A 13,072-nucleotide genomic window follows, 5' to 3' on the forward strand; every position below is an offset into this window, starting at 1 on the left:
TAAAGTACCGTTTGTGTTTATTCTTTTGCTTCCTCATAGGATATGCTTTCCTTCCTTAATCAAAAAGGCCCTCTCACAAAAGGCATCTTCAGACAGTCAGCCAATATGAAATCCTGCCGAGAGCTAAAAGAGAAACTGAACTCTGGAGTTGAAGTACACCTTGACTGTGAATCTATTTTCGTGATAGCATCTGTGTTAAAGGTAGGACAAGTGTTCACCCTCCGTGCACTCCACCACTTAGCTCTGGAGCAAGACAGATCATTTATAGATTTAGAATCAATCAAGTGTTGAAAAGCATTTCACAAAGTCAACATTGGACTTCGAAAGCTACCACCATTACAACACATCACATAGACGCTAAAGTTTTATCTCCTACAATAGTCAACTCATCTTTACTTGTACTACCTCATGCATAAAAATCAAACCTTAGTTAAAATTTAAAATAATCAGTACACACAGAGCATGTTTACCAAAACATCTTGATTTGTTGATTTCCTCACTCTCCACCTTCCTAGTAAAGACAAGGTTTCAAAATCAAATTTAAAAAATGTTTTGCAATTTTCATACAATATAATTTGATGGTATTTAGATCACCTCCCCCTAACCCCCACCCAATTCAATATACTCCTCTCTATATACAATATAGCCTATAGAGTCTGATTTGTGTCCCCACATGTCCCTCAGTGTGAGTCCATCCACTGGAACCTGTCAATTTACCAAGAGTCCTGTCCCTGTCAGAGATTGTCTCTCCCCCTCCCAGCAGCCATCAGTTGCCAAAAGCTTCTTATGTTGGGTTGGGAGAGTTCTACAACTGGTCAAACAGAGAGTAAGAGTCTGTGTGTCACTTAGCCCTAAGCAACACATCTTTAATGCAACCTCCAGACATAAGATGAATGCATCTCTCAACATTCACAAGAGAGGTTTCCTTATGCAGCAGATGGTGATTAACTCAAAACTAAACTTTTATTAAGCTTTTAAAAAGATTTTTAGGAGTTTATCATGATAAACATTGACCTTAAACTGAAATGAAATTCGCTGATGTCACCTAAAATTCCATTCATTTCCATCAGTCCATGCCTTCCCCCATTCTCTACTGCATTTTGCTTGAGGAAGAGAGTAGGGATGACTGGCTCTTCCTTTACCACATTCATGTTAAGATTCTTACTCTTCACCCATGTTTAAGTCACATCTACAGTTACAAGTATCTGCTACAATATTTTCTTCCTCACATCCTTGGAAATATCCTACATTTTTTGAGAGACAAAACAAGAACTTAGCTGTAAGCAGAGATTTTGACTCTAACAGCAATATGATGGAACTCTTTGTATTTCTTTACTCCAACTGAGTAGACAGCTGCTTAGAGAATGCGCTTCATGAGCTGTGAAAAATCAGGTGTTTCTTGATAAATGGGCGTGTCTTAAACTTTGCTGTAGACTTTCGTGAAAACAGATGTGCTCAAGAGAACTGGAAAGCTTGAGCTAGGGCCATCCAAACTGTCCTGTGCAAGTTTTGATTAGTCTTTAATCCTTAGCTATAATAAAAATATGTATATGGTACTTACCCACATATAGATGCCAAAGATAAGTACGTACCATCAATTCTTCCTTTTTTCGTATACTTTGGTTTTCTCTCACTTCTGAACTAAGGTTCAGGCAGGTAAAGCCTGTGGTATAGAAACACTTCCTGGTTGGGCCTAGAGAGAGCTCAGTGATAAGAGCACATACTGCTCTACCAGAAGAACTGAGTTCAGTTCCCAGAACCCACATCAGGCAGCTCCCAACCACCTGTAACTTCAGCTCCAGGAGATCAGATGCCCTCTCCTGACCTCTATGGGTGCTGCTCTCATCACATACACAGCTGCCCTCTTCCTCCCCCTCCCCACAATTAAAATTTCTAAATCTTTTTAAAAAGAAGACTTAATTTCTAGGCTGTACTTCACCACACCACACTTAACTATTTTGTGCTGAAGTATCGAGGCTACTGCAAAGAAACATAGTTTGTGCAGAGTTTAGTCATGTTTCAGATTATCGAAATAATGTTTGTCCAAAAACAAGCAAAAGAAAAATCTCACCCAAATGACTGATGATCCTGATGAAGTGAGTTCCATATAACTGAAGTTTTATTGTTGTAATTGTGTTTTCTGTTTTCATCTATCCCACTGGTTTCAAGAAAGAAGGTAAAGTTTGAAGTTTTGCTTTTGCTTTTCTACACACAGCTCTCTTGTTTTTGAAGCTATCTGAAATAGTATTTAAGTTTCCCTTTACTCTTTCACTTACCTAGTTTTGCTTAATTATGACTCACTCTTGAAACTGCGTTTGGGAAAAATTGCTCAAGAGAGTGTTACTTTCATCCTTAGTAGCTCACATTTAATCCACAAGATCACAGCACAAATGCATTAGAGAGTGTTACTTTCATCCTTAGTAGCTCACATTTAATCCACAAGATCACAGCACAAATGCATTAGAGAGCGTTACTTTGATCCTTAGTAGCTCACATTTAATCCACAAGATCACAGCACAAATGCATTAGAAAGTCCTCTTGACCTGGGCTCTGGTTTGGAAGAAGAAAACTTCAATTGAGTGTTGCAAGTTAGTCACTGCAATCGAGAATCAGCTTGTGTTTCGTAATATGTTATTCCAGCTGTGTGAGAGTTCACTGGGATGTTACAAGTTATTATCTTTCAAGTGTAGGTTTAAGATTTTATGGTGTTTTCCTTTAAGACAGATCGTGTCTTTTCCACTGAGATTTAAAAGGAGATGTGTTATCACTAGCCCATTTTGAAATAATAGATTTTACCCTAAGTCTGACCTTTAAAGTGGTACAGCAGCTGAAATTGATTGGAAATTCTAAAAATTAGAGGTAAACTTTTATGATGATGTATCTGAATCACAGGTATTTAGGTCCACTTGCACAAGGCGATATAAAGCAGGGGAAGACTGAATCAGTCCATCTTTCTTGTTAACAGCTCCAAAATGATGATGATGATGATGATGATGTAGCATGACTACAAAGAGGTTTTTTTTTAATTATCTTAACATGAATTCCAGTTGGTCTTCCTATGTCCACCGTTACTATTTGGTCACATGACACAGTATAACAGTTCAGTAATAGCCTGTGCTGTGACTGGCTCACATGTTACATTGACATACATACAGAGAAGGTGAGGGTTGGACCCTGCCCTGAAGGAGCTCATAGCCAATGAGCAAGATTCACAATAATTAGCTCATTATCTGAATAAGTTATCACAGCTTCCTTGTTAGTAATATAAATATGATACAGAACTAAGCTGTATCATAAGGCACATAGACAAAATTGATTACAACTTTTAAAATGCTTGGCTCACTTGTGGCCCGCTGTCAGTTTTGACAGTGTAGTCCTCTCTAATCTGCACTGTTGCTTTGCTCCAATTAAAGTTAACTTGCTTCTTTTGCAAAAAGAAAAAGAAGTGTCTAATTTCAGACTTTCACCTGTGTCTCTGTTGTAAACAGGTATTTGTACGGTTGACAGCCAAAAGTGGTTAGTCACTAAGTTCTCTCTGCCTAAAGTTTACTAAGGAGATCAGACAGCAAGTTTTGGCCTGGTTTGTGCCATTCCAAAAGACACACCAAAAAGTTGGCCCAGAACCAACTTTAGAACAAGGACCAAATTCAGTTTTCTTTAAACTTTTTGTAAATGAAGGCCAAACATCAAATACCCTTGGTTATGTCCTGTTTGTTTCATAGTCTATGTTTACTACACCCAGTTCCTCTAAGTGTTTGCAATCGAAAAGGGGTCTCTCAGAAAGTTTAATGTAGTGTGGAAATGCCATTTACTATACATCACACATATGGTGTTGCCCCCAGTTCCCAGAACCCAGTTAGTAGATGTTTTTGTTCCTGAAATACAAGAGAGCCTTTCCATGGGAAATATAGGGAGATGCCAAGTACCTTGATGCAACTGTGCACCAGTACCACCGGAATAGAAGGTTCTAAAATAACAGTGCCTTGCTTTTACTCACTTCTATGTCCCAAATACATAAACAGTGCCTGGCAATTATGAATGAACACATATCAAAGATGGGATGAATGACTGCCAGCTTCTAAATCTCAGAGATATATTGGTACATTTCCTTGAACTAGCTGTTTAAAGAAAGGAGGGGGAAAGGTCTTGGGCCGGTTATACTGATATGTCCTGTCATAACAGTTACTAAAATGTGCACAGATAAGAAGAAGTTTCAGCCCAAATTGGTTGCCTTTTGTTTTTTCCACAGTAGTCCAGACTTTATTACCCCTTGGGTTTTTAGAAAAATGTCAGTGCACATGCTTCTGTATGCCCAAGTCAGTGCAGAGTTGACACAGAGACTTGTGTATTTTGAAGAAAAGGAGACAATTTTTCAACAATGGTCTTGTAATTTTTCAACATATATTTTGCGTGAGAATTACAGTTTCAAATATTCGTGTTTTTTTTTCCATCTAAGGATTTTCTTAGAAATATCCCAGAAAGTATTTTTTCATCAGATCTGTATGATCACTGGGTCTGTGTAATGGATCAAGGAAATGATGAAGAGAAAATAAACATAATTCAAAGGTAATAATTTAAGTCTGAAAAATGCTTTAAAATAATTGCTTTAAAAATATTTCTCTTTCATAAGCTTTTCTATTAAAATAATAACTGTCGTGTATATGGGGACAAGTTTACAGTTAGAGATTTGCTGCTCCTGTTAGTGGTTTTCCTCCCCATTTTAAAAAATGATATTTATAATGTGTGTGTGTGTGTGTGTTGTGTGTGTGTGTACACGTGCACCATGGTAGAGGTGTGGAAGTCAGAGGACAACTTACAGAAGTCAATTCCCTCCTTCCACCCTCTGAGTCCCAGAGATCAAACTCGGGTTGTCAGGCTTGGTGGTAAGTGCTCCTACCATCTGGTCAATCTCAATGGTCCCTAAAGTTATTTTTCTTTTTCCTTTTTCAGTAGTGAAGATTGAACCTAGGGCCTGTGCACTTAAGGCAAGCACTCTACCACTGAGCTACATCCCAAGCCTTTTCTCCCTGTTATTATTTACATGAAGTAATTAAATTGTATACCCCTGTATATCTGGATCTGATAGGAGGTGAAATCCATTCATCTTCTAGCTAATGCTGGATCTTAATCTGCTGGGGGAGTATCTACCGAACCAGGTGACTCCTTATGTATTCATTCAGTGTCTGGCATCAGGGAGAGAAAATTACCTATTCCCCTTTCTCTAGGAAGCCACAGATCTGGTACAGCAGGAAGGTTAAATGAATGTGACACCATGCCGTATAATCAGTGCTGTGAGAAATGTTTGAAGAATGCAGTGGGAATTCTTTAGCGAGCCAGTTAATTCCTTGAGAATTGTCTTCAGAAAGGGGAATTATGAAGTCCCAGTCTGATCATAAAGAATGTAGTGTGTGAGCCAAGCATGGTGGCTCGTGCCTGTAATCCCAGCACTCAGGAGACTGAAACAGGAGCACTACTTCAAGTTTGAGGCCAGCCTTGGCAATAGAGTGAGACCTTGTCTCAAAAAGAAAAATACAGAGTCTAAAGTCACACACTGTGAGCTTACTGGTAGAATCCATTACCTCAAAGTTATACATAGTTCCTGTACTGTAAGAGAATTAGAAAGAAGTGTCTGTTAGCAAAAAGGAATATTCCAGTTTATAAAAAGCCCTTGGATCTCAATACCGTGTATTTGTTTGTGCTTCTTTAGTGCTTTTTTCCTGACAGCTTTCAGACTTGTAGATATCTTTTATCACTATAGCATTTTACAGCTGTTGAAGACATCAGAAAGCAAACCGTGCAACCCAATCCCCTATTGACCTCTATTAGAGTTTGGTATAAACCATCCAGAGACAGTGGGCATCAAATTCTGCACTTCATTGTCCACTGTCCAGAACGTTATACCCTAAAAAGTTGAATGGTTTCCATGTGAAATTATGACACTCATGTAAACATAAAATAAACCCAAAATGAAATAAAATGAAAGCTTTTATTTAATTAATGGCAGAACCGGTGATCTATTCCATACAGCCTATCCATAGGAGATTTCCGAGTGCCCCATCTTTTAACAGCTGAGTCAGAAATGCTGATGTGAATTTACAGATAGATACAAAAATGGCTCGCTCTTCTGGACCAAGGATGCTTGCTAATCAATCAGTTCCCCCTCTATCTGACAACTTAATTCTTTAGGCAAGTATTAGGTGCACCGCTGTCATTTACCTACCCTTCCCTTATAAAAATAGCCCAAAGGCTTAGCACCCTTGTAGGATCAGACAATCTGAACATACATGCTTTTATTTTCCACTGAATATACCCTATCATCTTTGGTCTATTTCAGAGTCTTTCATAACTTAGCCCTATCATCTGGAGTCACTGTCAGACCATTGTACTGAAGAAAGGCCTGTGCTATTTGGGCAACAGGTGCCAGACTACCTTGTTTCCTCAAGTTGCAGGTTCTTCTAGAACAAACAGTATACGTGTCAGTATGTATGTGTGCATGTATGTGCAAGTGTGCCTGTGCACTTGTGTGTGTTTCTGTGTGGTAGTAAAAAAATCCTTTTTGGTGAGTGAGCATTTCAAATCTTTATCACTTACAAAATGAGAACAATGGGAAATATGCTCCTTATAAGCTTGACTTACATGTACAGGTGATACCAGTAAGACAGATCGGGAACACAGTGGCCTTTAGAAGCTGCGTGGAGAGAACCCAGTTCTCAAAGGAGACCTGAAAGTCTTAACCATTAAGACCTAGGTCCTCATCAAGAAATAGCTTTCCTGTATTGCTACTTGAAAATAAAGTAGTGCTTGAATCTTATTAGAATATCTTTAGTGGATTTTTCTGGAAATAGTATTAAATGTTTCAAAAGTTGCCTGGGTTAAAACACATTGTACTAGTTTTCTGAGAAATATAATGGGTAACCTATTTTAAAGCTCCACATTCTTTTATATTTTCGTTGACTTGTGAAGACAAGGTACAGATGAAATAATAATTTCCAGTGCTGCCTTACTGTCTCTGAGTAAGCAGGCCTCACTTTGCATGATATCCCACTCACAGAAACTCTTGTGCATTGGAACTGTGTTCTTGATTTGCCTTTTTTATTTTCATGGTTCCCCATCAAAGGTGAGCAGTGTCTGCCTTTACATGTTTCTTAATCAAATGTCTCATATTTTTCTGTCTCTAGACTATTAGATCAGCTTCCCAGAGCCAATGTTGTTTTCCTAAGATACCTGTTTGCCGTGTTACACAACATTGAACAGCATTCCTTATCTAATCAGATGACTGCATTTAACTTAGCTGTGTGTATCGCCCCAAGTATTCTTTGGCCTCCGGCTTCCTCAAGCCCAGAACTAGAAAATGAATTTACAAAAAAGGTAATGGATCTTTTCATTTTTATTGCCTGGGTACTCAATCCCCATTTTGAAACTGAAATTCATAGTATTCTGAAAGACAATCTCTTAAATAGCTTAAATAGACTTCCTAATAGGGGTTTACTGACCATCTTACCCTGGTAGACTATAGGAAGGTGATGTCAAATGGAAAAAACTATAGTAATTGTTTCTTTCCCTTTCCTTTTAAGGAGACTAAGCAGCAGGATTGACTCAAAACACAGAGTGACAAGAATTAGAGTCTTTGATTTCTTAAGCCAGACAGAGTTCAAGGTGTAGGCCCCACCATTTGCCAGATACACAATCTTGAGGTGATCATATGGTGGTCCTGCCTAATCACACCCTCTAGTGCCTGGCTGTGTTGATTGGTGGTTTGGGGACTTCAGCTCCCTTCATCCCCAGCCTTTCTCCTGTCCCTTTTCTCAGCTACTAAGAGGCCAAGAAACTACAGGTAACGGAGACACAAAGCTCTCTCATAAACTCCTCTCTCCCCTCATGGACCTCCAGTCATAAGTATAATACAAAACCATGCTGAGACTAGTCAGAAACCAAACTTTCCTTCCTCTCCTTCACTTTATATGCACAGAAGAGCCCTCTTCCCAAATTATGGCAGCCCGCCCTTTATAGAAGAAATATTTTAGGGGCTAGAGAGATGGCTCAGTGGTTAAGAGTACCAGCTTCTCTTGCAGAGGACCCAGGTTCAATTCCCAACACCCAATGGTGGCTAATGGAACTGTCTGTAACTCCAGTTCCAGGGTAATTGGATGCCCTCTTCTGCCCTCCATGGGCCTTGCACCACACAGGTTCATTTACATACATGCAGGCAATACATTCTACACATAAAATAATTTTTTTTAAAAAAGAAATACTTTTTGTAAGTATTCTTTTGTATTTTTGTACATTAGTATTTATATGTGACATGTGACTTAATAAACCTGTAATATGAAAAAGTAACACTTTAATTTTGAACTTTTGATATAGGTTTCCCTTCTTATACAATTTCTGATTGAAAATTGCTGTAAGATATTTGGAGAAGAAATCACTTCTCTCTTGGGAGAACTTTCTGTGAGAAGCGACACTAGAGAACACAGCTCAGGTATTACGAATATTGGGTTTTATAAGAAATAGATATTTGTCTATGAAGAGGCAGAGACAGTGATTGTCCTGGAGCCTCTGACCTGGATCAGTGGAACCCAGGGCTTTCAATCATTCATTAAAATGCCTATTTGATGTGTCAGAGTATGTTAACAGTGGGATGAGGGTAGGATGGATGTAAGATGAGGTTCAGCCTTCATGAAGTTGTAACTGAAGGTATGAACCTTTCTTAACCCTTCTTTTACATAAACTTTGAGGAACTCTAATATATGTTGGAACTACTGTGGTTGAAACTGGAATAAAGGTCCAGAGAGTAGGTAAGATCTAGGATGATTTTTCCTTTTCTTGCTTTTTGTGAGTCCTAAGACCACAGAATTCTAATGTGCTGTGACACAGTTTGAAAACAAGTAGCAGTATTGGGCAGGTCTGAATTCATAGATACAACCTCCAGCATATAAATTCCTGTGCCACCGCTTAATAAGTATGTTTCCTCTGGCCAGTTATTCTGTGTCTCCAAGATTAGAGTTTATTCTGTTTAACTACATGAAGTATAATCCATGTTAGAAGGCAGAGTCTCACAGTCTAGGCAAACCCGACACTAGTTCTTTCATTTTCTTTCCATCATTTCTTGGTCTTACAACATATTCATTGCCTTGAGAAAATCTTACCTAAGAAAAGCTCCTGTCGTTATAAACTGAGCTGAATCTGGCACACATATCCCAGGAAGATTTTTTGTCTTCTGCGTAACAGTTGGGATGACTCTAAAAGATTCTTTCAGGCAGACAAGATGGCTAAAGAGGTAAAGGCATTTGCCACCTGCTGCCAAGCTTGATGATCTGAGTTTGATTCCCTGTCACCAAGGAGTCGAATCCCACAAGTTGTCCTCTGACTTCCACATATGTCACAGGCCACACATGCTCTGCTGCTCCCCCTCCACAAGCACACAAAGTAAATACACTTTTTAAAATTTTTTTAAATTCTTTCCTTCTTGAAAGTGGAAATTTGAGAACTCTGAATGAAAAGACCATTAAACTAGCACTGTTCACTTCAAAAGCAACACGGGCTATATTTGTATAAGTAGAAACAGTAACCATAGTTTAATTTCGTTGACAGATATATCTTGCTTCCAAATGAATGACTCTTCCTACGACAGCTTGGAAAACGAGCTAAATGAAGACGTAGATGCTCCATGTAGTGACTTAGTGAAGAAGCTTGGTCAGGGCAGCAGAAGTGTGGACTCTGTGTTAACCCTCAGTGACTACGACCTTGACCAGCCTGAGGTAGAAGGCCTTTTAACCCTGAGTGATTTTGACTTAGATCAGTCTAAAGATGAATCTATTCAAGTGAAACAACCTCTAGAGCGCAAACCAGTGAGTGTTTTTGTAGCCTACAGGAAGGCTTCGCTGGGGGAGCATGCCAGAGCACCGTCTAGCCCGTGCACAGCCAGCTGCCTCTCCACAGCTGCTGCAGATACCCCAAAACAGCCGCGGCGGCACCGGCGCTGCTCAGAACCCAGCATTGACTATCTAGATGCAAAGCTTTCCTATCTCAGGGAGTTTTACCAGAAAAAGCTACGCAAGTCCAGCTGTGATGCAGTGCTCTCTAAAGAAGATGGAGATTATCTGAAGCAGACTCAGCCCTTGAGGAAAGGGAGTAAAACGTGTTTTAAAGAGAGTGTAGTCACAGGCACTGACATCAGCAAGAAAAGTGCTGCTAATGAAAACGTTAAGAAGAAAAGCTTGACTGGTCATGAAGGAAGTCATGTGATGCCTTTCACAAAGTCCAAGCCAGTGGCCATTTCAGGGGCATCTCACAGTCACATGTCCTCCCAGGATCATTCCAGGGGCCAACTCTTTGATGCAGATGTACCCAGTTACTCCCCACCACACACAGCAGAGGCCCTCAAGAGCTCAAGGGCACATTGGCGCTGTTCAGAACCCAACATAGATGACCAGAACTACAAACTATCCTATCTCAGGGGGATTTATTCAAAAAAGCAACATAAAACCAGCTGTGAGGCTGGGCTCTTACATGGAGAAGAAGACTATCTCAAAAGGCATAAGTCTTTGCAGATAGAGGGGCAAAAGCTTATTAATCAGAGTTTGGTCATGGGGATTGAGGTGGGCAAGAGCAGCACCACAAACCAAAGCTCTGAGAAGGTTCTGCCCCCGAGACTGAACCTTTGCCCAAGGGCTAGCTATTCCAGCTTATCCTCCCCAGGCACATCCCCATCCGGCTCATCAGTAAGCTCCCAGGACAGTGCTTTTTCTCAGATTTCTGAACATTCTGTGTTTACACCCACTGAAACTTCCTCTCCAATAGATTGCACTTTTCAGGCTCAGAGAAAACAGGAAGAGCTGTCCTCTGACTTTAACAATTCCAGCCTCATTTCTGGAATGCCTGGTCCCTCAACAGGGCAGGTCAGCAGCCATCTCCCTTACATAAGGAAGGACACTGTAGACCAACATTCACAACTGCATTCTGTAACACTTCACCCTAGTGCATGGTTGAGAAGTGGTTTGGTCACTTTGAAAAACTGGTCCCTCAAAAAGAAGACAAAAGCAGCCAGACCAGAAGAGAAGAAAATATGTTCCCTAAATGAACTCTTTGAGCTGCATCCACATGCTTCTGGTATTCTAGAAGCCAGCTCATTTCAAGAGAGACAAGATGACATATGCCTAAGGGCAGAGGAAGGACCTGGCACTGTGCAGGCAGCTCACGGGTACAGTTCTTACACCTGTCAGGACTCAGAGCCACACTCCAACTCTCCATTCCACCTGGTGGAAAGCAGACTCAAGCTGTGTATGAAGTTTCATGAGGGAAAAGAAAGTGGAGGGCAGTGCCATTCTGATCGCCCTTGGGAAGGAGCCTCATCAAACCTTGTGACTGTGGATGATGGGGCCAGCCCAGATGCAGAGCCTACAAGAGTGTGTGATGATGGAGACAGACATTTAACCAAAGACAGTTACTCACAATAAGAATCTAATGTCAACATAAACAGGAATGGAGTTAATAATAACATAAATTATTGTTATGACCCCTTTCATAAGATTCCTGGGTAGCTGAAGGATAATCATCACTAATACAACAGATTCTCTCTTTGTTGAAGTTGCTTGGCAAAAACTTTATTTAAAAGTTTCATCATCTGAAGTGTTGAAGGGCTTTTCCTATTAAAGCATGGGATCAGCCCTTTCCTGAGACTTGAGGGTACTAGCAGATGGTTACAGAAAATGTCCTCTATACAGGAAGCTTGCTTGGGTCAACTGAGATCAGTGTCTTAAGACCAAGATACCACAAATAAAGCATCAGGGAGAGAGAGGGAGAGGAACAGTGCAGAAAAGCCATCTGTGTACCATGGAATACACAGGCAAGAAAAGGGCACAAAGTCATTAAGGAAAAACATGTTCATTAAGGAAATCACATAAAACCTTTCCCTGGATCCAAACCAGTGGTCATTTCCGGGGCATTTTCTATTTATATGTTTTCACAGGATCATTTTAAGAACCCAACTCATAAAAGTTAGAGCTGTGTGTACCATGATGTCATAGCTTTTGAATTGGTTGACTTAGCGGATTCCCTTTTCCATTGTGTTGATAATCATATGATCTATGATCAAGGGAAACAGCAATGGGGACAAAGGAGGAAATTTGTTCATTTCGTTATCTTTCTCAAAGTTGCCTGTGCTATAAACATGGGCTCCAGAAAGGTGACATATTCCTATTTAGAAAGTGGCCTGCTGGTGGCAATTGCTCTTAGTGTAGAAAGAAATAAACTGCTATATAAAAAATAGGAAAGCTATGATTTAGAAGTAAATTTTCCCTGATCAACTAATGCCAGGGGTAGGACTGCAGAGAAACAGTATAACAAAGAGATGCCATGTTTTGCCATGTCTGTAGTATTCAAGAGCTCGAGAAATGACTCTTATTGCTCCAGTATCAGCAAGAAAATGTGTGTAGAGGTGTTTCCACACTGAAAAACTAGATCCTGCTATATGTGATATGTCATAGATACGGTCACTGACTTGTTCTGATTAGTGGCATTTTCTGGCTGTGCTCCTTTCTTGGTTACATGAGTGTTATTTACCATATGGTACTTCTTTGCTGAAATGCTTCTCTACAGCTGTGTTGTGCAGATGACAATCAGCGAAGAGGGAAAAAATCCAACTGTTAACCTAGATCTGTACAGATTTTCTATTGACTGATCAGTTTAGAGGGTGACAGGATATACGGAACTATAGAATTGAATGTTGAAAAAAATTAATGCCAGGTGTCTCAGATAGTCACTGGCTTTTGACTTTCCTTCTGAAGTTTTCCATTTCTGGTTTATAAATATTGAAGTTTTGACCCCGGTAATTTATCAGTGCCTCTTGCCTTCAAGGTTACACCCGTACATCTCCTTACCTAGGAATATGTTAACAGGCCTTGCCAACCAGAAGGAAATGTAGGGACAATCCCTAAAGGAGATGTGCATCTTCCTGTAAGAAGTTGCCTAGAGCCAATGTGATCTGTGGTCTCTTGAGACTACTGTAAAAAGGACTTTTCATTCATAAACTAGCTTATCCCATTTTTTTTCCTACCAGTCATGTTGAAACTGT

The 13,072-nt window shown here is 40.0% G+C and overlaps 1 protein-coding gene across 4 annotated transcripts in view; it reads left to right on the forward strand.

Moving 5' to 3' along the window:
• The window catches only part of Arhgap20 (Rho GTPase activating protein 20), a 102,813-nt gene extending 90,373 nt beyond the window's left edge, over nucleotides 1-12,440 (forward strand). For all 4 annotated transcript variants that reach the window (XM_008832809.2, XM_008832808.2, XM_008832810.3 and 1 more), the window contains 5 exons: nucleotides 40-201; nucleotides 4,457-4,566; nucleotides 7,179-7,368; nucleotides 8,365-8,479; nucleotides 9,592-12,440. In XM_008832809.2, coding sequence (XP_008831031.1) covers nucleotides 40-201; nucleotides 4,457-4,566; nucleotides 7,179-7,368; nucleotides 8,365-8,479; nucleotides 9,592-11,456 — 2,442 coding nt within the window. In that variant the 3' untranslated portion in view covers nucleotides 11,457-12,440. The remainder of the gene's footprint in view (nucleotides 1-39; nucleotides 202-4,456; nucleotides 4,567-7,178; nucleotides 7,369-8,364; nucleotides 8,480-9,591) is intronic.
• Nucleotides 12,441-13,072: the final 632 nt, after the last annotated feature.

This window comes from Nannospalax galili, unplaced genomic scaffold (genome assembly GCF_000622305.1).
Source record: "Nannospalax galili isolate Female #2095 unplaced genomic scaffold, S.galili_v1.0 scaffold335, whole genome shotgun sequence".
Taxonomy (NCBI): Eukaryota; Metazoa; Chordata; class Mammalia; order Rodentia; family Spalacidae; genus Nannospalax; species Nannospalax galili.